This window comes from Pseudorasbora parva, chromosome 14 (genome assembly GCF_024679245.1).
Source record: "Pseudorasbora parva isolate DD20220531a chromosome 14, ASM2467924v1, whole genome shotgun sequence".
Lineage (NCBI taxonomy): Eukaryota > Metazoa > Chordata > Actinopteri > Cypriniformes > Gobionidae > Pseudorasbora > Pseudorasbora parva.
Genome location: NC_090185.1, coordinates 14,395,130 through 14,420,881, shown reverse-complemented (window position 1 = coordinate 14,420,881; position 25,752 = coordinate 14,395,130). Strand labels below are relative to the sequence as shown.

The 25,752-nt window shown below is 35.8% G+C and overlaps 1 protein-coding gene across 2 annotated transcripts in view; it reads right to left on the bottom strand.

The window, feature by feature from the left end:
* The window catches only part of LOC137040136 (NLR family CARD domain-containing protein 3-like), a 129,288-nt gene that overhangs the window by 10,300 nt on the left and 93,236 nt on the right, over positions 1 to 25,752 (bottom strand). The window contains exons 10-18 of one of the 2 annotated variants that reach the window (XM_067415553.1): positions 24,535 to 24,708; positions 24,118 to 24,291; positions 16,914 to 17,087; positions 15,589 to 15,762; positions 15,069 to 15,242; positions 14,001 to 14,174; positions 13,680 to 13,838; positions 12,957 to 13,045; positions 10,310 to 10,588 (exon numbers count right to left, since the gene is read on the bottom strand). In XM_067415553.1, coding sequence (XP_067271654.1) covers positions 12,979 to 13,045; positions 13,680 to 13,838; positions 14,001 to 14,174; positions 15,069 to 15,242; positions 15,589 to 15,762; positions 16,914 to 17,087; positions 24,118 to 24,291; positions 24,535 to 24,708 — 1,270 coding nt within the window. In that variant the 3' untranslated portion in view covers positions 10,310 to 10,588; positions 12,957 to 12,978. Of the gene's footprint in view, positions 1 to 10,309; positions 10,589 to 12,956; positions 13,046 to 13,679; positions 13,839 to 14,000; positions 14,175 to 15,068; positions 15,243 to 15,588; positions 15,763 to 16,913; positions 17,088 to 23,496; positions 23,668 to 24,117; positions 24,292 to 24,534; positions 24,709 to 25,752 lie in introns of those variants that run through there. The other variant, XM_067415551.1, reaches the window with a different exon arrangement.

Here is a 25,752-nt window from a genome sequence, read left to right as displayed (position 1 = left end):
TGCTGAATAATAATGTGATGCTTCTTTCTCTGCTAACTTGAGTGAATGTTTAGCTGAAGAACATAATTTTCTACATAATACATTAATATAAATGCCATAAAATATTAGCATTACACAATTATAATACTGGAAAGCAGTCATAAAAAAAAATAAAGAAAAAATAAAAAGATAAAAAATGTATTATTGATCTGTGTAGAGAAACATTTTTACCAGATGAGTGCACAAATGTGACGTTATTAATGCCTTACAGTGCTCTTTTGGAGGTTTTGATGACGGCCGATAGTCTAATGAGACACTCGTCTGATTTCCTGAATTTCTGAAGCTCAAACTCCTCCAGCTCTTCCTCTGATGTCAACAAAACAAAGGCCAAAGCAGACCACTGGGCAGGTGAAAGGTCAGCAGATGAGAGACTTCCTTTGCTAAGGTGGGTCTGAATCTCTTTCACCAGAGTTTGATCATTCAGTTCATTCAGACAGTAGAACAGATTGATGGATCTCTCTGGGGAGAGATTATCTTCAAATTTCTGCTTAATGTACTGAACCATTTCCGTTTTGCTCTGACCAATGTCATCTTGCTGTGTCAGCAGACCTCGTAAGAGTCGCTGATTAGACTGGAGTGACAGACCGAGAAGGAAGCGAAGGAAAAGGTCCATGTGTCCAGTTTCACTCTCAAGCGCCTTGTCCACTGCAGTCTTGAGCAAATCAATCAAGGTTTCATTTTTGTTTTCCTGTATTGTAGATTCATGATCAAACACACTTTTCTTGTTGATGTCTAGAAACAGATGTGCATAAATGGCTGCAATAAACTCTTGAACGCTCAAGTGAACAAAGCAGTACAAGGAACCAAGAATGATCCCTGTTTCCTCCTTAAAGATCTGGGTACACATGCCTGAATACACTGATGCCTTATAGACGTCAATACCACAGGCTTCCAGGTCTGACTCATAGAAGATCAGGTTGTTTTTTTCCAGCTCTTGAAATGCCAGTTTTCCCAGTGAAAGGATGGCATCTTTATCCCAGGAGACATCAGGTGTGTATTTTCCATCATACTTTCGTCTGCTCTGCTGTATCTGAAAGCGGAGAAAGTGTGTGTACATTTGTGTCAGAGTCTTGGGAGTGTCTTCAGTATTTGATTCCTGCAGTGTTTTGGAGGCATCATCGGACTGATTGTTTTTCACATCATTATTTCTTTTCTCCTCCAAAATTGTCCAGAGAACAGTGGCTGAAATCCAGCAGAAGACTGGGATGTGGCACATGATAAAGAGACTCTTTGATTGTTTAACATGATCAATGATTTCATTGGCCATTTTCTTATCCGTGAATCTTCTTTTGAAGTACTCTTCCTTTTGCGCGTCATTGAATCCTCGTATCTCTGTCAGCCGGTCGATACAGTCAGGAGGAATCTTACTGGCAGCTGCTGGTCTAGTGGTGATCCAGATGAGAGCAGAAGGAAGAAGATTTCCCTTGATGAGGTTCGTCAGAAGAACATCCAGAGAGGCTGGTGACGTTACATCACTCCATGTCTCAGTACTATCAAACTTCAGAGGAAGACGACATTCATCCAATCCATCAAGGATGAACAGGACTTTGAATTGATTCCTTCTTGTAAGGTTCAGTCCTTTTGTTTCTGGAAAAGACTGACTTATAAGGTCCATCAAGCTTTGTGTTTCTTTCTCCTTTAAGTTCATCTCTCTGAATGGAAGAGGAAATATGAAGCTAATATCTTGATTTTCTTTTCCTTCAGCCCAATCCAGAACAAACTTTTGCACAGAGACAGATTTGCCAATGCCAGCAACTCCTTTTGTCAGTACAGTTCTGATCTCCTTGTCTTGTTCAGATGCTTCAAACAAATATTTGCATTCAATCAGGTTATCTTGTGGTTCATGATGCCTAGAAAATGACTCCATCTGTCTGACCTCATGTTCAGTATTGACCTGTTCACTGCCACTCTGAGTGACATAGAGATCTGTGTAGATGTTATTCAGAAGTGTGGAGTCACCATGCTTTGCAATTCCTTCAAACACACATTGATACTTCTTCTTTAGGCTACATTTAAGTTGATGAATGAAGGCCAGCTCATCTAAACATCAGAATAAAAAAACAGATATTTTATCCTAATTTTCTCTCCTAAATGTATAAGTGTCAATCTGACAGATGGTTATGGGTCTCTTACCTTCTAGAGTATCAGCAGCTTCATCTTGCTTCATCTCTCTGAGGTAGTGTAGTGTGAGATCAAGAGCTGCTTCTTTGATACTGCATCTGTTCTCATTAAAGTCATTCACTAAGTATTGTGCATTCTCTTTTTGTAATATTTTCTTAAACTTTCCCAGCTCATTCTTTAGAAACTTGATTATTTTGTTCTCAAGATCCTACAAACAAAGCAAGAAAAATGAAAGACAGAACAAAATGTAACCAAATCTTATTCTAATATTCGGTTAAAACTATTTATTCAATAATCAAAAATGTCAAAGACAACTATATTAAATAGCTGTAATTCATAACAAATTGTTATAATAAAAACATATATACATATACATATATATATATATATATATATATATATATATATATATATATATATATATATATATATATATATATATATATATATATATATATATATGTATGTATATGTAGATATATATCCTACCTGAAAGATCCACAGGAGATCGCTGTTAAAATTCTTGTGGTGCCTGTTAGTCTGGAAATCTGAATCTAATGACTTATACTGAATGCTATCAAAAAATAAAACAAAAATAAATTAAATTAAAATAAATACTGCATTTTGAGGCAAAACATAAGAGAAATCTTTTTTTTAACAAAGAGAAAAAGAAAGCATTAGCTGTTTAAGTTTACATTGTTAAAGGGTAGGATACAATTTTTGTTGAGTTGATTGGGTTACATTTTTTTCATTACATTTTTCCATTTTGAGCTTTATATGAAGAACATATTTAATTTGGTGTTTAATTCACATATAAACGTGGATTAACGGACATATATAGAGCACATCAAATACTGTCAACTGCAGCTCATCCTTACATGCTTGACGCAAAAGAACAATCCTCACTGGTTCTCACGTATCAAACACACAAGTTTGAACCTCCGTTTACCATATTTGATGTGCTCTATGTCTGTGCATTAATGATTGTTTATATGTAAATAAAATCCTAAATAAAATCTGTTCATTATATAAAGTAATTGTGTTTCTTCAGAAGACTTGGATTAAATGGATCGATTCATATGGATTACTTTTACGATGTCTTTATGTACTAAAAGCTTCAAAATTTTGTTTGTGTGAACCTTCAGTGGATGAACAAAACTTGAGAGAGACTATTTAAAAACAACTTCATTTGTATTCCGAAGAGTAACTAAAGTCTTGTGGTTTTAAAATGACATGAGGGTAAGTAAATGGTTACAATTTAAACTAAACTTTTAATAAAACTTTTATTGTCAGATTGTCTAACCTATAAGCAAAGAACACAGTATTTTAACCTTTTGAGCAGCAGTTCAGCACAGCACACCAGAATGAAATGGTTATTACAAAAATTAAATTTTTCTGCTGATGCTCCCTTTAGGTTTTTAAATCACTGTTCTTTGTAAATCCTCTTTGTGAGAATAAGTTCAGTTAAATATCTAATTAAAAAAATATATATAATGAATAAATATTTCAACTATAAGGTTTCATAATAATTCTTCACTGAAATAGTTTTAACACGTGAGACCAACGATAAGAAACACGTGAAGTAGCCTTTGGTTGACACGTGAGCCTGATCTTTCACTAATGACACAAAGAGCAGAGGCAAAAACACTTTACTATGGGAGATTCTTCAGTCTCATTTGAAGAGATTTGCTGTAATTGAATGCAGTGTACAGACATACATTTGTCCTTCTCATGGCCATAGATTTGTTTGGTTGCCTGGTGCCTTTCCATGGTGTTTGTATGCCCTCTTGTGGCCACTCGTGTAATGGTATTTATGGAAAGAAGCTCTAAAGTTCATCAGAGAGAATCAGTTTACCAGGAAACTTGTTCTGAGATCAATTGTTTTACTTAGTCAAGTTCTATCACATACACACCAGTGAAGAAATTAGCTAATGCCGGACTATAATGAAGAATGACATACCTTTTCATAGATGATGGTGTTTTCTCACATAAATTTGGTGGTTCACCTTTTGAACAGTCACTCTTCACAGACACAGAGCTGGACACATGTGAGCCGGATTTTGCACTAATGAAACAAAGAGAAGAGAGAAAAACACTTGACTACATGAAATTCTTCCAGATACATTGTCAAACATTCACACAAACTCTTTGGTTAGATGTTACCTTTTGTTAGATGGTGTTTTCTCACTGAAGTTTGGTCCATGACCTTTTGAATTGTCACTCTTTACAGACACAGAGCTGGATACATGTGAGCCTGATCTTACACTAATGACACAAAGGACAAAAACACTTTACTACAGGAGATACTTCAATCTCATTTGATGATATTTGGGTCTGGTATCACAGACAGGGTTTAGATTAGACTTTAATTCAATTAGGACATTTAAAGGGGGGGTGAAACACTCAGTTTCAGTCAGTGTCATGTCAATCTAGAGTACCTATAGAGTAGCATTGTATCCTGCATACAAAGGATACAAAAAGTCTTTATTTTTTTAATAACTATATAAGAAAGATGCGCTGTTCCGAGTCTATCCGAAAAAAGCTGAGCGGGTGGGGGCGTGTCGTGTGAGCGGAGCTAAATAATGACGTGTGCTCGCTGCTGCTATGTTGAGAGTGCGTCGTAAAGCTGTGTCAACAGCGGGAAAAAAACTTTATTCAAAATAAAAATATGGCTTTTAATCAGATACAGCCATACATCTATGATCCGGAATCAGACCCAGAGGCTGCAGTTGAACAGGAGCAGCAGCAAAAACGACTAGAGCAGGACGTCTGTATGTGGTACAAGTTATACACTAACTATATAATATGCTTAGCGGCTTGTGTTATTTACATATTTATACTTGAATTATATCGTCGTATTTTTGTCTTTGAAGGTGTACATGTGGGAAGTGCAGTTGTGCACGTGTGTTTGTGTGTTTACGCGTGGTTTGTGTAGACAGTAAGCGGACTAAAAAAAACACAGACATTTGAAGCAGTCTCACTCACCCTTCTAACGTTGGGACTGCTCCATCCTTCAGCATTAGGCGATCGGATAATCCGGCGTCGAGCTGGGCCTTGTTTATGAAACAGTCGGCACCGAAATGCAGCGAACAGATATAAACATTCGCGCAACTCAGTTGCTGATCCGGAAAAGCAAATTACATCCACTGTTGCCTTAACGCGGGGTTTTGGGGGAATCTGTGCAGGACTGTCTTGGTCTGGCAACCAAAAACGCACTTTTTTGGTGACATTGTTATGTGCACATCACCTGTTCAGCGCATCCTACAAGCCAGCGCTTTGATGGGCGTAGGCTGTTGCTTTCGCTCTCTCTCACGCGCTTCCGGTAGAATTGTCCGTAAGGCCCATACAAGGAAATTCCGCCCCCATTAACGTCAAAGGGGACGCATGATCTCAAAAAACTTGCCGAAACTTATGACTAACCGGAAGTAGTATTTTTGACAAAGAAATACTCCCATCAAACGTCCACCTTAACTTTTGAAACTTTGTCTATGTTTAGTATGGGATTCCAAGTCTTTAACAGTGTAAAAAGATCAGTATGCATGAAACAGCATTTCACCCCCCCTTTAAGTAGCTTTTATAAACATGCCTTAAAAACATAATACTGGTGTGTCTTTTGAGTCAAGACAATGGCAATGCTTTCAGAAGTACCAGCTCAAACAATAATCATAATTGTTTCATGAGCAGCAAATCATCAGAATGATTTCTAAAGGATCATGTGACACTGGAGACTGGAGTAGTGACGCTCAAAATTCAGGGAATAAATTACATTTTAAAATATATTCAAGTAGAAAAGTTACTTTACATTTTAATAATTTTTCACAATATTACAGTTTTTCCTGTATTTTTAATAACATAAATGCAGCCTTGGTGAGCAAAAGAGAATTCTTTCAAAAACAATCAAAATAGTACTGTTTCCAAACTTATGACTGGTAGTGTATTTTTAGTCTGGGATTAGGATTAAGCCATGTCTGATTTCTCACCCTGCAAGATTTTTCAATTTAACTCTAACCACGGATGAGATTTACCATTTGTATGGATTCTCCCAGCGGCTCACCCTGTTGTCAGTTTTGCTCATTTGAACACTTTGACATCATGCACAAACCATGTCTTGTTACTTTTTATTCTGCCACAATATAAATGTCCCCTTTGTCATCTGTCCAAGTAGAACAAAGAAAAATGACACACTATTGTGTGTATTTCCTGCATTCCTCTATTTAACACTGGACGAGTTCTGCCTACATCCTTCCTAAATGTTTCCATGACCTCTTCTGAACTGAATTCATCTATGAAATAGACTCTAGTTCTGAAACTAGAGTTTTAAGGTTTTTCCCGTCAACCACATGACCTACTTCAGTCTCACATTAAGATATTCAGAATTGCGAGTAGTTTATAGAGTTTTATGCAAAATATGTCTTGGTCTGAGACCCAAGGATGGAGCAATTTCCACTTCACTGAAAAACATGTGCTTTTAAAACTTTGGAGAAGTGAATCGAGTTGTGTATCAGAAAGGAAAGTACTATGACCTAAAATACTTAAAACTTACGTCGTAACTAGTTTAATAATACTTTGTGAGTACTTGAACTGTGTGCAGTGAATAAAAGGCTGAGAAAAACTCTACAACCATAGAAAAACCTCAGTACATTAGTTATTAGACATTAAAGCGCAGTCTTACCTCAGTTCCTCTGAAAGACTCGTCTCAGAAGGAAAGTCTTTTCCTCGTTCCTCTGACATTACTGCAGCAAAGCAATGTCAGAAGTGATGACCTGGAGATGACAGTATGTTACTAAGATAAACAGAGATATTCTAGAGTTATTAAAAATAATGACCAATGTTGGGTTAGACGAATATCACTCAGTTTGGCTTTCATCTCCTCACAGCACATGGCTCTGCAAGGAATAAACATTATAAACGCTGAACACGTTTATTACTTTCTGTATCAGTTTACATCATTTTCACTCATATTTGCTCAAACTATAATTACCTGGATAAATTATAGTTCTTTTCATGTGTCATTTAATCATTTCAAGTGCACATATTCAATTATTTTCAGATGCTCTTAAAAAAATTCATTGTGAATTATTTTGGTCACATAGTAAAATATATAGCTCTAGAATAAATTAGGAGACCACTTGACATGGATTGCTCAATGTTAAGAGACGCCGGATCCTTTACAGTATGCCTACCGCCTGAATAGATCTAACTCGGACACTATCTCAGCAGCCCTTCATTTAACCCTCTCACACCTCGAAAACAAAAGCACTTAGGATTCTTTTCATTGACTACAGTTCAACTTTCAATACAGTTATTCCCCCCTACAAACTGACTGATAAACTGCAGTAAACATTCATAGTTATTCCCTACAAACTGACTGATAAACTGCAGTAAACAGCCACAGTTATTCCCTACAAACTGACTGATAAACTGCAGTAAACAGCCACAGTTATTCCCTACAAACTGACTGATAAACTGCAGTAAACAGCCACAGTTATTCCCTACAAACTGACTGATAAACTGCAGTAAACAGCCACAGTTATTCCCTACAAACTGACTGATAAACTGCAGTAAACAGCCACAGTCTGTCAGAATTTAAAAAAATAACATCAAACATTGTGATGAATTCTGGTATCTTGCAAGGGTGTGTCCTTAGCCCTGTGCTGTACACACTCTTCACTTTCAACTACATTGCCAATGCCAACCATAAGGATAACACCATCCTGAAATTCGCTGATGACACAATGGTAGTTGCACTTATCACTGGTGAGGTAGCGAGTCTGGTGAAATGGTGTGAGGGAAAATAAAAATAATAATAATTTAAAAATACTTTTGATTTCGCATAACAAACCAACCAACAGCCTAAAATAAAATAGAGAAAACTGAGGAAAGAAAAACATTTATATTCGTTTTCAGTGAGCTCATGTTTAAAAATCTGTGGCCTTTAAAAGTTCGAAAAAAACCTCTAGTGCTTCTGAACCTGAATAAAAACAGGCTTAATTTAACTTCGAATTTAAACCACGCGTACATATATGTCACATCCCTACTGTTTCAGTTAAAACTTACGTGCAGTCTTGCGCAGTATGAAGAGAAGGTAGAAGCAGGCTATGTGAAACAATGTTCAATGTTTCTCTTTTGCGGTCGCTGCTTGTCACGTGGTACGATACCAAAACAAAAACGCCCATTGCTGTTGGATAGTTCAGATGTAATCATTTTTTATTGTTAGTAATAATTCAAGATGGACATTTCCTGTTGTTGTAGTAGTAGTAGTTTTTTTTTTTTTTTTTTTAAATAAAATGACAACAAAATGACTTCCAGGCAGCATGTTAGTCTGACTTTGATGTAGATGTCAAGGATTGTCATAACTGCCAATGAGATGGTAATGGGTTAAAAAATGTGTATCTTTATTATTAATCTGTCTAGCTATGGATCTTCTCAAACATTTATTTTTCAAAACTCAATTTGCCTTTCAAAACTTAATACATCTATCAAGTTCTTAGTTGTATTACAATATGCCAACACATATTACAACACAATGGCATTAACAACAAATTGAAACAAATAAATTAAATGTAATATGTAAACAATGTAAAATGTCCACAATTGTAAAAATGACAGTACCGCATAAAGAAATCTCAAAATGACATACTGACATTACAGATTTGAATCTGTACATGTGGCCCACAACAATTTAACATTCATTTTCGGTTTATATTACTTAATAAAACTGAGTGCTAAATTTGACAATCACAGTTATGATTAGCATTATTTGAATTGCTTTAATATGGAGGAGTTTGAACCTATATATCATTATGATTTTCAGCCTTAAACTGAAGACTTCAAAGGATCTACTCCTTTCTCTATTTCACCACAAAACAAAATTATCATTTGAATGAATACTAAACCAACAATAATCGTTCAATATCACCTATGTGTACATGCATGTTTCTATTAATGCTGTTCGCATTAGTTGACATTTTAAATAAAGAGCTAGTATAATAAACTTTACATTTGTCGAAGCAGTGAGATTTAAAGCCGTTTATATTTGCCTTTAAATACATACATTTCTGTATAATCACAGTGAATTTATAAACCAAATATCACAAAAATCCCTCCCAACAAACATGAGACGTCCGCATGACGTCCTCACTCCTGTTTTCTCCCTCAAACAAACGTGACATAACGATTCGACCATGTCGAGGACTCAGCAGAGGACTCAGTCCCGGAATCGCTCAACATGTCCTCAGAATGTGAGGATTTGAAGTCCTCCAGTTTAGTTTTTGTTCACTGTCATTTATTTTTTGTTCACTGGTTTTTAGTGTTTTGTTGTTTTCACATGTAACATGATTTATCAGACAAGTGAATGAATAGTGAAGTGCTGTTAACAGATTAATGATAACAGTGATAAAATAAATTTAGCTTGACAGTTTACAGGTGATCTGAAGGCTTAATAAATGAGGTGAAAACAGGAATTATTGACATGAAAATGACACTCCTGCCTTGAAACACTCATTCCACACAGATAATGTGAGGCTCCTGCTTTGTGTGACCTTTCAGATGGACCTTTTATAGGGATTCTGAAAATAAGTTACAGGGAAGCACAAAGGAGATTAATACTTGAATTTATTGTAACTTTGTAACCAGTACCGCCGCTCCCACCATGTGCATCACATGATACCCGCAGGGCACCAAGTGCTGAGTGGGGCACCACAAAAAAATTATTTCAGCAAAGACAAAAAGACAAGAAATAAAATAAAAAACACAACTATTCTGATAACAATAATATTCTGTATATAAAATGTAAGGAAGATAATATAATGTAAGAGATAATATAATAAAGTAAAACAGAAATTTTACATTCACAGACATTTACTTGGCAAAACCCAATCCAAAGCATGCACATCTACAACAATTTTTGTGTGTGTGCTTAAATTGGGTTGCTTAACAAGGGAAATTTAAAAAAAAAAGTCGGCACACTATCAAATTTTTGTATTTTTAATATATAGGCGCTTCGTAATTTTTTTTTAAATTTTTTTTTTTTTTTTTTTAAGAGCTGTGGTGTGCCGACTCTTTTTCTGCTTTTTGTACATTTCCTTGACAATCACATTTATGATTAGAAACATTTGAATCCTAATTCAAATGCACTGTAAAAAAAAAATAAAAAACGTAAATTGTACTGGTAATTACTGCCAGTACATTACCCAGTAATTTTACGAAAATTTCCGTTGTGTATTCAAATTATAGGTAAATACCCATAAAAAACAATATGGAAAATTCCTATATATTTATACAGTTCATTTTGCCCTATTTTTTACAGACTTGTTTTTTTTTTTTTTTACAGTGTGAGGAGTTTAATCCAAACATGTCATTTGTAGCCCTTTGAAAAGCCAGATATCTGCAGACACACTCATCCGAGTTGCTTCCTCCTCTTTTCCACCTTTAATAAAACAAAATCATCATTGGATTGAACACTAAAGCAACATTATATCAATCAAGCATCATCCAATATCACGTTTGTAATACACATGCTACACACAAGTCTTTTGCACATGTAACAGATTTCTACTGAATGTTCTCAGAACTTTTCATTTTCACAACTTAATAGGAACATTAGCAACACATTATTAGAACATATATTTTTTGTTAGCCGGGTTATATTTATGTATAAATACTATACATATTTGAAAATCCTTTAAAAAAAAAATCTAGCCTACAGTAAATAGTGTGGATGCGCTATCTAACATAATATTTGTGGAAGGTGCTAAACAAATCGTAGTTTACTGCGTCAAAATTATGGTGAGATATAATTTGATCATTTGAGTTGCTAACAAATGTAATTTATTCTTCTCATCGAATTGCAAAGAGCTTAGTGGATAAACTCCCTTTGTCTAATGGAATGTATGGAAGTGATTTTGTAAAGAGATTTGGTAAAAAAGGAGTGATACTCTGAAAAACAATGATAAAAATAATGTTAGAAGATCTTCAAGTGTCAACTGGGCAAAATGGTATTCCAGCTAGATTTTTAAGAGAATGTGCAAATATTACAGTTCCAATTATTACATTTATTGTGAATCTTTTTTTAGAAAAGGGTATAGGGGTAGAAACTGATGGGATTCTCTCTGAGGAAACAAATATTAATAATGGAGTTCTTCAGGGAAGTGTCTAAAGTCCCCATTTATTCCTCCTATACATAAATGGCATTCGAGCAGTTTGTGATTGTAACTTTCAGACAAGGATGTCAGCTAAATAAAAGTGACATTAAGTGATGAGTTATGTACAGTAAGAGAATGGCTCTCTGAAAATAAACTCTTATTGCATTTAGGTAAATCAGAATCCATATTATTTGGGCCTAAATGTAAACTGAAAAAGGATCAAAACATGTCTATTAAGGTAGGGGCTTGTAAAATATCAAATACTGTAGAACTACTGTAACTAACTAATTATCTTGGATATGTGGTTGACAATGATTTAAGTGGTGCAAGTATGGCTATGAAAACTTTAGGGAAGGTTAATGCTGGAACAACATTTCTTGCTAGATATGTGTTCTGAATAAACAAAATTTAAAATAACTTGCATCATGTCTAGTGCAATGCCATTTTGAGGATGCATGCATTTCTTGGACGCCCGATCTGTCTAGTGTAAGGTTGGGCAAGTTACAGAAATCTCAAAATAAATAGATATGGCTGGTTTTAGGTTTTAGTAGTTTTACACATGTTGATGTATCCCTTTTTAGACATCTTGATTGGTTACATATACACTGTAAAAAATGATTTAGAAAAAAAGTTACCTGGTTGCCTTAAAATTTTGAGTTCATTGAAATTAAATTTTTGAGTTAATATAATGAACATTTTTCTGAGATTCGACAACCTTTATTAAAATATTATTAAAATATTTTGTAAGCATATTGGGTAATTGTGTGTGTTTTATTTTTGATTATGCAGTGAAACATGCCAAATGGTGATATTTTCATGATCTATCAATTTTTATGTGGTTTAGATACAATAATATTTTGAGTTTCTATTTATTAAACAAATGTCCTTCATTGTATCAACTCAAATTTTTAATTTCAATAAACTCAAAATTTTAAGGCAACCAGGTTACTTACTTTTTTAAGTTAAACCAACAAAAACCAACCAAAATTTTACAGTGTAGAAAGCAGATTGGCCTATTTTAAACTAAAATGGTACACAAGATAACTAATAAAAGAGCTTCTACATATTTGAACACATATTTCTCTAGGATAACTGATACATATTCTTATAATATTAGGCAGTCTCATGAATATTATATTATATCATTTTAAAACTATATATATATATACTCAGGGGCTCAAATGTGAAACAAGTTGCCTCTGGATATCAAAAGTATTTCAAATATGGTTGTTTTAGTTTGAAAGTCAAAAGGTGGTTATTAGATAGGTTGTTTTAGTGATTCATTTGTATTTGTATATTGTGTAGATGTTTAATTGTTATTGTAAACGTTGCATATGTGGAAACATATTGAAGCTTTGTATTAATAATAGTATGCAATGCCAATGTAACCTGTCAATATGAGTGAAGTTTGTGCTTTAGATCAAGGACCACAATGACAAAAAAAAGGTTTTAACTTTATTGTGCTATCCTTGACAAATGAGTGTATTTCACTATCCCCCATTTCACTATTTTTTAAAGAAAAAAAATTGACATACTACATATCGAAGGCTATTCTGTATAAATGACAGCATTCTTGTGAAACTTTTTAAAATCACATATCACATGTATTTCTCCTCATAGACACAGTAGTAAAGCTCTTCTGTTGATGCTCACCTGATGAAAACGGCTCATAAAACTATGATATAAAGCATCCATCAGAGGTGTTTGATGACTGAACGTTTGGTGATAGATCACCGCCATCGCTGTACAGTAGAACAGAACAGAAAACAATCAGTGTTCAGTGGAACAAAGTGTGAATAGTTACTCTATATATATATTTTTTTTACAAAGATCAATTATATAAATTCCTGTAATCAGATGAATTACTGACTTTACATGATAATACATTTACAACACGAATTATGTTTGTCTGTTCGTGTTTGTGTGACTCCTATTGAGTCGCTGTAAAGGAGAAACATGCTGATGATGATAAATGAACGGTGCAAATAAAAAAAAAAAATCAGTTAAATTTCCACTAGGTAAATCTGTTAGTCCTCCAGTTTAAACATGTTTGTAGTGGTTTTAGTAAATAACTGAAAGTAAAGTAAGTGTAAAATAGTGTGACGTGTTCCTTGTCAAAGTCAAAACACAGAGACATTGATCATGTGAGGCACGATTAAATTAATAAAGCTGGTGTTGTTGTAAAAAGTTATGAGAGAGTGCTTTTGTTCTCTTCCCCCCCTTGTGTTAAACATTTTAATCAACTTTACATTTCATTCTTACACAAACCCTTTGGTGCAATACAACTTAATTTAATTTCACATATATTTTAAAGATTTTTTTTCACATATCAGGTAAATGAAGATCTCTTTTAATATCACAGTAATGTTTACTCACCTCAGTTTACAGTTTGAGTCTTGTATCACATCTCTGAGCTGCTTTAAATCTCCTATTTTATTGTTTATCAGATTGAGCTCTTTTAAAAACTGAAGAGCTTTTGAGTTTGTCAAAGACTGAGTTAAAGACGATACATCTGTAATGCCACAGTTAATTAGGCTAGAAACAAACAAACAAAGAGATCATCTTACAAACAAATCATTAATGTGAAGAATTTTACACACAAAAAATGCGACTCAGGGTCATCATGAGGTACTCACTGCATTGTTTTTGGTTTAAACGGTTGAAGTGATTTTGATTTTGTATGTGAATGTTCCTCACCTCAATCTCTCCAGTTTACACTGTGAATCCTTCAGTACGTCACACAAGTGATTCACTCCTGTGTTTTCTAGCTTATTCCCACTGAGGTCCAGCTCTCTCAGGTGTGATGGGTTTAATTTCAGAGCTGAAGTCAGGATGAGACACTGTTTCTCTGAGATATTGCATTCACACAGACTGAAGGCAGAAAGAGTAGTATGAATGGCTCAGATCTATGAAGATCAACTTATTAAAGAGCTACAGTGGGCATACAGTTTGTCATATAATCTATAGTTCCCATAATCTACTTGTAATCGTGTCACACTAGTTCCTTATTATTCAGTGCTTTAAGTGGCCCAAAAGAAGTGCTGGTACTCTATTATTTATTTATTTTTATTTTTTTGCTGACTCCTCTCCTCCCCTGAGGTAACAACAACTATATTGAAGGGGTTTTATACGTAGGGTTGCCAACTTCTGGAAAAGAAAATAAGGGACAATTGTGGTTTTTTAAGAAAATAAGGGCCATAATAAGGGACACTCAAAATATGTGTACTGTACCACACAATCTAAAATCTAATCTAAATGCGAACAGTTAAAGGGATTCGCCGTTAGCGCGCGCATAGAGAACACTGGCAGAGGATTCTGCCGGGTCTTAAAGCCTTCCACGAACGGTTATTCTCGGTGGGACGAATTAGGAAACGTGCATTGTGAAGGGCGCTCTGGAAGATGTGCAAATGAGCGTACCGGTATGCTAAAGTCACGTTCTGGGTGCACGGAGAGGTGGCAGTACGCTCAAGAGCTATATTTGGAAGTGGCGGTACTGAGTACGGGCGCGTACCGGCCCACTTAAAGCACTGTAATTATTACATATTTAGGTTTCATCAAATTCCCATAAATGAAATTATTCACTAGTAAGACACCTAATTTTAATTTTGACCAATGGCAAAGAAAATAATATGGAATGATACGGTATAAACAATGTCACTTGAGCCCTGTTGTCTTAAAATTACCTAAACCGCAAACTTTAATCACACTGTAACTGCTGTACAGTATAATAAATTAAATAAACGAGTATGGAATAATGTTACTAACGGTAGTTTTTTCAGCTTGCATTCTGGGTTCATCAGTAGATCCTTTAGGTTTTTCACTCCAGAGTCTCCTAGTTTATTCCCACTCAGGTTCAGCTCTCTCAGGTGTGATGGGTTTAATTTCAGAGCTGAAGTCAGGATGACACACTGTTTCTCTGTCATCCTGCATTCACACAGACTGAAGACAGAAAGAGAAAAGACAATGACTCTATGATGATCATTTAGTTGTCAATAGTCTATTTCGAAACCCAGTTACACCATTTCATTATGCTGGGAAATAATGTTTCTTCTTCTCTTTCATTTATTTTTATGTTCTTCTTAACTCTCTGTTGTTAAAGCAGATTTCTGCATGTAAACAATAAGTACGTTGTATAAAATGTGTGAAAATAAACAATTACTCACCAAATAAAAACATACAAAATGTGACCAATAGAGAAAACCCAATAAAGTGCGCTATGATAAACAATATAACTTGAGCTCTAGAGACTTAAAATAAATAAAATTTGCAGTATAAAGTTACTAACTGTAGTTTCTCCAGCTTGCATTGTGGGTTCATCAGTAGATCACTGAGGTTTGTCACTCCAGAGTCTCCTAGTTTATTCCAAGCCACATCCAGCTCTCTCAGGTGTGAAGGGTTTGAGTTCAGAGCTGAAGTCACAGCAGAAAAACCTTCATCTGTCATATCACAGTAGCTTAACCTATATTAGAAGAAAGAGAGAGTTCATTATGAGATATTAAAGGGGTACTTCAGCGCTGGGAAGATGAATCTGTATTTAAACTGGGTCATCAATGCAGTAGAAATGTGAAATTATTTTTGAATTTGGTGTCTTCTAGACTGAGAAAAGACAGAAAATGTATTTTTGTCCCATGGGGATGAAAGACTACAATTCCCAGAATGCTTCGCTGCCCTGTGCCATTCCCAACGCCACCAACTTCATTACTGTGACTGAGTTGGAGAAGACACTACAATTAAAAACTGAACGTGTCTGTTCAATATAATGAGTGAGTCACCGCGCGAGTATCACAGCACTGAGCACTAACTGCAGGAGTGATGAGAGCTGAGGTAATCGCGACTACACTCGCGGCATACATTCACAACGTGAGTTCAGTCTGGCGCGTTTCAGTTCATGCCTTTACAAGCTTAACTTTCATAGAAATTAATTTGAGAAGTTAAAAGACTTACATTGCACACCATAGCTCCGTTTAAATGAGTGCCTGTAGCTGAGCTGAGCTCTCCCTGCAAGCTGAGTGTTATCTCCCATCCCCCATGCGCGGATTCAAAACATGCGGAAATGGCTCCCTCTGCTGGCTGTAGTCTTTAGCCTTTGGGCAAACATTCCTCCTATGATGCAAAAATCATCAATTTGCATCATAGGAGGAATTTTTTCAGAAATAAAATGCATAAATCTCTTGTCTTAGGGAGATATGAGGGGGGAAAGCACAATAATTTGAATATACTCCATGGTTTCTACTGATACAAAGCCATATGCTAATCGCTGAAGTAACCCTTTAAGTATAACATGTTTTTAACTGTTGAAGTGATTTTTTTTTTTTTTTTTAAACAGGAAAAGATTAAGGACAATCGGGCCTGGCTCAGTACAAAACTGATTTTCACATTCACACAAAGCTCACACACTGGATAACTAAAGACAACAACAGACACACATAACCAAGATATGGGCAACAGGAGGGGCTATAGAGCCATCTCAATGGTCACAGATATACCTGTCCATTAAATGCCGAGCAAATGTTATTTTAAATAGTCTTCTTGATGTGATAGTCCTGATGTGCTGCGGGATCTCATTCCAGTTTTTAAGTAATTTGATTCTTGTATCTGAATGTTCCTCACCTCAGTTTCTCCAGTTTACAGTGTGAATCCTTCAGTATGTGACATAAGTGCTTCGCTCCTGTGTTTTCTAGTTTATTCACACTCAGGTCCAAATCTCTCAGGTGTGATGGGTTTGATTTCAGAGCTGAAGTCAGGATGAGACACTGTTTCTCTGTAATACTGCATTCACTCAGACTGACGACAGAAAGATAAAAGACAGTTGTTTAGATCTATGATGATCAACTTATGTGTTTTGCATCATCCTGCAGACTTTTGCCGACAAATAAACTGTGATATCCAGCGCAGGTTAGAGTTGTGCCGATGAACAGTGCTACCATTGCCCCCCGACACGAGACAAACACTAATCCTCTTCTATAGTTAAACTAAAAACTTTTAAGGGACTGCTCTGTAAATTAAATTGAGTATATATACAGGTCCTTCTCAAAAATGTAGCATATTGTGATAAAGTTCATTATTTTCCATAATGTAATGATAAAAATTAAACTTTCATATATCTTAGATTCATTGCACACCAACTGAAATATTTCAGGTCTTTTATTGTTTTAATACTGATGATTTTGGCATACAGCTCATGAAAACCTCTAAAAAAATTAGCATATTTCATCCAACCAATAAAAGAAAAGTGTTTTTAATACAAAAAAAGTCAACCTTCAAATAATTATGTTCAGTTATGCCGTCAATACTTCTTCGAGAATCCTTTTGCAGAAATGACTGCTTCAATGCGCCGTGGCATGGAGGCGATCAGCCTGTGGCACTGCTGAGGTGTTATGGAGGCCCAGGATGCTTCGATAGCGGCCTTAAGCTCATCCAGAGTGTTGGGTCTTGCGTCTCTCAACATTCTCTTCACAATATCCCACAGATTCTCTATGGGGTTCAGGTCAGGAGAGTTGGCAGGCCAATTGAGCACAGTAATACCATGGTCAGTAAACCATTTACCAGTGGTTTTGGCACTGTGAGCAGGTGCCAGATCGTGCTGAAAAACGAAATCTTCATCTCCAAAGCTTTTCAGCAGATGGAAGCATGAAGTGCTCCAAAATCTCCTGATAGCTAGCTGCATTGACCCTGCCCTTGATAAAACACAGTGGACCAACACCAGCAGCTGACATGGCACCCCAGACCATCACTGACTGTGGGTACTTGATATTGGACTTCAGGCATTTTGGCATTTCCTTCTCCCCAGTCTTCCTCCAGACTCTGGCACCTTGATTTCCAAAAGTGGCTTGACCTGGGTAATGCGGCACCTGTAGCCCATTTCTTGCACATGCCTGTGCACGGTGGCTCTGGATGTTTCTACTCCAGACTCAGTCCACTGCTTCCGCAGGTCCCCCAAGGTCTGGAATCGGTCCTTCTCCACAATCTTCCTCAGGGTCCGGTCACCTCTTCTCGTTGTGCAGCGTTTTTTGGCCACACTTTTTCCTTCCCACAGACTTCCACTGGGGTGCATTGATACAGCACTCTGGGAACAGCCTATTCGTTCAGAAATTTCTTTCTGTGTCTTACCCTCTCTCTTGAGGGTGTCAATGATGGCCTTCTGGACAGCAGTCAGGTCGGCAGTCTTACCCATGATTGCGGTTTTGAGTAATGAACCAGGCTGAGAGTAATTAAAAGCCTCAGGAATCTTTTGCAGGTGTTTAGAGTTAATTAGTTGATTCAGATGATTAGGTTAATAGCTCGTTTAGAGAACCTTTTCATGATATGCTAATTTTTTGAGACAGGATTTTGGGGTTTTCATGAGCTGTATGCCAAAATCATCAGTATTAAAACAATAAAAGACCTGAAATATTTCAGTTGGAGTGCAATGAATCTAAAATATATGAAAGTTTAATTTTTATCATTACATTATGGAAAACAATGAACTTTATCACAATATGCTAATTTTTTGAGAAGGACGTGTGTGTGTGTGTGTGTGTGTGTGTGTGTGTGTGTGTGTGTGTGTGTGTGGGCCGGGACTCGATTAAAAAAATTAATCTAATTAATTAGAGGCTTTGTAATTAATTAATCAAAATTAATCACATTTTAATTGCATATAAATATTTGACCTGGAACAATGAGAAGTAATTTTTCACATGGACTTTTAGTATACCATTGAATAATGACTGAATACATAAGCTTAATCAACAAAATATTGTTTATTTATTTCAGTCCAGCAGACCAGTGCAATGTTTGCCATTAAGCAAAAGCATAGTTGTGATATTTGAGGCTCGATGTGCTGCGGTGATACGCAAATTCCTTGTTGTATAGCTTGCACACAACCATGCTCTTGTCGACGCTTCTATCCTTTCGTTTTTTAAAACAAAATTTCCCATCCACAGGGCAAAGCAAAGCGGTCTCATCAGCTTCTTTGTTCATGTTCACTATGGTTTGTTGTCGTGACTCATGAGCGCTAGTTGGTGTTCCAGTGTAATCTGTCCGTCGAAACTCATTCATTCAAAAACGTTCCGCGGTGCAAAAATAAGTGTGGTTAAAATTTATTTTAATTCATTAATTTTTTTGCGTAATTAATTAACACGTTAAAGTCCTGTAGTTAACTAATCTTAATTAACGCGTTAAAGTCCCGGCCCATATATATATAGCCTACATTTTTAAATAATAAGCATTTGTGAAACAACCCACTCAGCCTGTACAAAATTTAAACGAATATCAGTAAATAATGGTAATCTAAAGAATATATATATTTTTAATATTAGATTAAAAAAAGATTAGTTTCATATTTCCCCGCAAAGATGTGCCATATGCTACTCTGCACTTTAAAATGAATGTGGGACATGAGCTGGACCTTTCGAATATCTTCGTCTTCATGTTTTCTCCTGATGTTAGAAAGCAAAACTTGTTGTAAAAGGTCTGAAGAGCGAATTTTATCTTCCACAGGGTCAAGACATTTAGGCTATGTTTGATTATGCACTGCCAGAGAAAACAAAAGTCAAATTGCGGGGTGTGAAATACGCTATTCAAATAAACTTGACGCGCCTCAAGTCTAATAACAGGCACAAACTCTATTAAATAAAATTTGAAGTTAAGGTATTTATCCTACAGCGTTGTTCTACTTTACCACAGATGTGAATGGGTGTAATAGACTTAAATATAAGCAAACAAAGAAAGAAACGTTTATAATTCCCTGCAAAAATGAGTGCTGCGATATGAGTGAAGATTTGAGAAAAGAAACAAGATGTCCAGTGGGATAAAATTGACAAATTAAGCCTATTGTTAAAATTGACCAGATGACCAGATTGCAAAACAGAATTAAAAAGCTGGCAAATCTTACATTGGGCTCAGCCTACCTCTCTCATTCGGGGCTGCGATGTTACATCTGCAAATTTATTTCCTTTATAAACAAAGTTGTGGTTTACTCCTGTGGCAATATTCACGTAAAACAGCATTCAAAATTATAACGAAATTATAGTTTTAAGTAGTAAATTACATTTATGTAAAGAATTATATTAAAATAAAAAAAAAGTGCACAACTCTAAGTGGAAGCTACTTCTTCCCCCCTCATGTGCAAGCTATAGCATGGGTGAGTCCTTATTTTGGTTACTAAAATAATGAAATGATAGTTTTTAAGTAGAAAATAGTATTTATGTAAAAAGATAAAATACTCTATATAGTAAATATTATCTTTTTTATAAAAATAAAAAACAACATCATCGTCCATTGCAATGTTTTACTGTAAAGATCGTCAACTGCCAATTTAGGGGACATCGCCCAACCCTAGTGCAGGTAACAAAGAGAAAGACATATTGTTTATTTAATTATACTACCAACATTGTAACAATACAAAGGTTGGAAATCAAAGTTTACACATTAATTTGACAAAATCTTTAAGGTTCTTTAGGGTAATGTCAATTTGGATAGTCTTGGATCTATCTTGGATCTAGGATATGTCAAAAACCACGTGATTATAGAGCTGTAAAACTCGTTAGAGCCAACTAGTGGTTTATTTCTTTCAAAATTCTTACAGACATCTAGGACCATGATTGTTTTGCTTCAAATCCATAGTATAACTTTATGTTATTTGTGTAGTTAAACTTAAATTATAATAGACTCACGACTTACTTTAAAATTGTAATAGAAGGGCTAATATAATAATGCACATAACTTTAGGATGGCCCCTGGTGAAAGATTGTCTCTCTGCTTTGTTTTATAAGAAATATGTGTAAAACTTTACACTAAGGTTCATTAGTTAACATTTGTTAACTACATTAGTTAACATGAACTAATAATGAAGGGCACTTTTAAAGCATTTATTTATCTTAGTTAATGTTAATTTCAACATTTACTAATGCATTATTCAAATCTTGTTAACATTAGTTAATGCACTGTGAACTAACATGAACAAACCGTGAACAGCTGTATTTTTTAACAAAGATGTTAACAAAGATGAACTAATGCTAAACAGAGGTGTTGTTCATGGTTAGTTTATGTTAACTTATGCATTAACTAATGTTAATTAACACAACCTTATTGTAAAGTGTTACCAAAATATTTCTGTCTAGAGTTTCTAATGTCCTGTAATGTCAACTTTTATATTAGCCTGGATGCCAGCCAAATTTAGCCCCGCCCACAAATTTTTTAGGTCGGGCAGTTCGGTCTGGCCTCAATCCATAGAGGAGTAATTATCCCCGAACAGAAACTGTTCGGACCAATGAAATCATCAGGCCGGGCTTTAGACGATGACGGACAGATGATCAACAGTAACGTAATCATGCACGTCATCAAAAGGGCTTGGATTATATTTGTTCGAACGAAGAGCTTGTTTGTATATGCATTCACCTTCACAATTTCTCTCAGAAGTGATGATCATGTTGGGTAAGTACTCTGTGTATCATTTAATTTAATTTTTTTTTACAACACTGGCAAAGATCGTGTATTCCAGCCTGATTCCAGCGCGTGCAGACAGGGTTGCCAAGTTGTTATAACAAACCTGCCAACTACTAGCCCTAAACAATAGTTTCTCGGGGGGGTTCTCCGTGGGAAAAATGGCATTTGGGGGGGTAAAATGTGTGTTATTTTGGTACGGTTGCCTGCTAAAATTCGCACTCAAATTCGCTTCAACCCGCGGACATAGAAAACAACCTGGGGGGGGGGGGGGGGGGGGGGGGACACAGACTTGGAAACACAGTGCAGTTGAACTATGTTGACATTTGACAATGCGTCGCTTCGTTGCTCTGATTGGTTGTAGGTCTTTCCTGGTTCGGTTGAAACACGCCCCCATAATCACAGCCTAATGGAGCAGTTTCAGACTCATATTCTGACTAGAATTGAGTATGACCACATCAGGCTACTTTTATATAGTAGTACTAGTCAGAATATCAACACCAGGCATGCATCAAAGGGATGTTAATACTTTACTAGAGTACAACTACTGTAAAAGAACATACTGCAACATAGAGATGATGGGAAATATGGAATGATTTACTATCAGATATTACATATTTTAAGTGAAAAAAAGTTTTTTAAAATCTTTAAATGAACATTTAATGGCCCAATAGTAAATTGTTGATTTTGATATTTGGAATATTTTGGGTTTGTATGTTTCATTGACTTTTTATTGTAGTGGATTTAATGTAGTTTTGTGTTTTGTACTCCCAACATCTGTTGGGATGTCAGGAAGAGTAACCACTGCCTAGGTACTGGCTGATGGGGATCCACATAAAGAAATTAACTTGGATCATAGATGAAAAAAGAAAATGTAGAATTTTTAATGTTTTTTAGCAGTCTTGGTTCCTCAGAGTGTGTCCATGCATGTGTCAAATTTGTTATAAATATCTCATTTCATTTTGAAGTTCTAGACCAGGGGTGTCACTGTCCTGAACTTTAGCTACAGCTTGCCTCAATAGACATACTAGAAACTTCCAAACAGGTGTGTTAAGATCTTTATTCGCTGGTATAGGTGTGTTTAATTGGGGTTGGAGCTAAACTCTGCAGAACTGTGGCCCTCCAGGAGCAGGATTGGCCACCCCATTATAGATAGTTACAGTTTATTTATGAGTATTAAAATGACCCATGGGTAACATTGATTGGATTTCACTTCCTATAGTTTCGACATTTGGACATTATTGTTTAGCTATTGACCTATGTTATAAAATTTCCTGTGGTGGTTTTGGCTCATTTGGACTAGCAGTTGTGAAGATAATCGCAAATGTTTTGTAAGTGCTTAATTACACTGTTACACAAACCATAAGGCAAAACCTGCCATGTTTGTGATTGTTGGGCTTGGCAAGGATTCAGGAGTATAAGGAGGTGACTTCCGTGAAAAACAATGGCTTGACATTTCTTAGGCTACTTCAAGGCATGGTGCTGATGATGCAAACTATGTTTTTTGAGGTACGCCAATGTTCTCATAGACTATATGGCACACTGGACAAAGGGACTGAATGTCACTTATTATCAGATTAATGGTTGGGAGTGGTTATAGCCATTTTTTACGACATTTTTTCCTCTTACAGCACCACCAAGTGGAAAATCATTACAATTTTTTTCAAGTGACCAAAGTTTGAGCTCATAGACATGTGACCCAAGTTTTGCGAAAAGCCTTTCAGGCTCGAACCCCTAATAAATATATATATATATATATATATATATTCACCTCAGTGTGTTGAGTTTACAGTGTTTATCCTGCAGTAGAGCAGCAAGTTGATTCACTCGTGAGTCTCCTAGTTCACGTCTACTCAGATTCAGCTCTCTCAGGAGTAATGGGTTTTTGCCTTTAACTCCAATTATATACTGACAGGCTTTATCTGCAGCAGGACCCAAAAACCTGCAGAAGGGAATTTAAAGCAGGATTCAATATAGTTCTGAACTAAATGTTCATTGAATTACAAAGCTAATATGATAAACAAACTTAATTAGAACAATAATTAGGTTTGTTTTAACATATCAGATTTGCAATGCAATGGACATTAAGTTCAAAACTGTAAGGACAACACTTTTCTTTGAACATTTATACACACAAATAAATATTTAAATAATATTTAGTTAATACAAACATTTATAAACAGTCTAAATGCCACTCAGTGACACTCAGTCCTAAAGCAAACTCAGCTTTGACCATTATCATCCGTCAAAAGAAACATCTGAATCTTTAAAATGTGATATTGATATTTTGGATGCAACAAATTGTGCAGCTTATTGTATTACTAAAATAGATTTTTTTAATGAATATTTAGCCTGAGTGTAATTTATTTTGTATTATTTTATCACATCTCACCTCAGTGTCTTGAGTTGACAGTTTAGAGCCTGTAGTAAATCATCGAGCTCCTTGACTCCTGATTGTCCAGGATCATTTCCTGTGAGATCCAGCTCTATCAGGCGTGAAGGATTTGATCTCAGAGCTGAAGCCAGAGCTTTATAACCTCCTTCAGTGATACTGCAGTCTGAAAGTCTAAAAGAAAAACAAAAAGTTTTGTTTTCCCCCATATGACAGAGAATATCAAACTGTGAAATTCATATTACAATTATGCAAATCATTTTACCTATACATCTTTTAATTTAAATATTATTTCACAGTATTTAGTACAATGTAATACGACATTTAAATGGTCCTCATACATTTTCAGGACAGTTAATCTAATGGACATCAATACATTTATTTATATTTATGTATTAATGTACAGATGATACACACTTCAACTTCTCCAATCTGCATTCTGAATTTTTCAGCAGATGGCAGATCATCTCCATTCCTGAGTCTCCTAGTTTATTTCCACTCAGATCCAGCTCTATCAGGTTTGAAGGGTTTGAATTAAACGCTGAAGTCAGAGCAGCACAACCTTCTGCTGTAATACTGTTATTATTCAGCCTGAAGAGAAAGAAAACAAATACAGGAGACATTCTTTAGTTTATTTTCAAACCTTCTTTAATGAAAAATTTGTCTTTATCTGAACTTTACTCGGTTTACGACTGTAACCCTTCTTCCCTGAGAAGGGAACGAAATGCTATTTTGAATGTTGACACTATGATGAACACCTTTGCAAGATAGCATCTAAAGCACATCCAGTCTTGATTGGCACTGTGTTGTGACCCCCCCACAACCAACTGGTGCATCCCCAGAGGTCCATCGCTTAACAGTGCATGAAAGGCAGCTATGACCGCCTTATAGATCTTAAGCAGTGATGGGGAAACGAGAGAAACGCTCCTGAAGCCACTGGTTAGTGAACTGGGTCCAACTGACATTTTCTGCACCATAAAGTACCATAGCTTCTATAGCTCCATCCAGGGGTGATAAATCGAGCCCCTGGCTTGCAAGAGAAGGTCCCTCCTAAATGGAATTTCTCATGATGGACATGAGATCTGAGAACTATACTTGGCCAGCACAGGGCTACCAAGAGAACCACAGCTGAAAATGGGTGGTCTCTAGCGAAGCAAACAGATCAGCATCCACTCGGACAAACTTCTGTGAATCAACTATAAAGTATCGGCTGTAGAACCAGAATTCCAGGAACCAGGATATAATACGCGCCAGCGCGATCGTGCAAAAAAAAAAATTGTCCCAATCAACCTGAATTCACCCAATACTCTTTGAAATCATTATTGCATTGTTTTAAATCTCAAATATTTTACTTATAACATTCATTGTTACCAATTATTCAGTTATTTCTTTTTACTAGGGATGTCCCGATCAGGTTTTTTTGCCCTCGAGTCCGAGTCATTTGATTTTGAGTATCTGCCGATACTGAATCCCGATCCGATACTTCTATAATACATAAAAAAAGAATAAAGAAGAGCGAAAAAAACAGGATGTTCCTTATTTTTTATTTTATTCACCTTATTTTAACATTCAACCACTCTAACAAACAGAGCACTTCTGTGAGGTAGCTTGAACAATCAAAAAATAAATAAACAT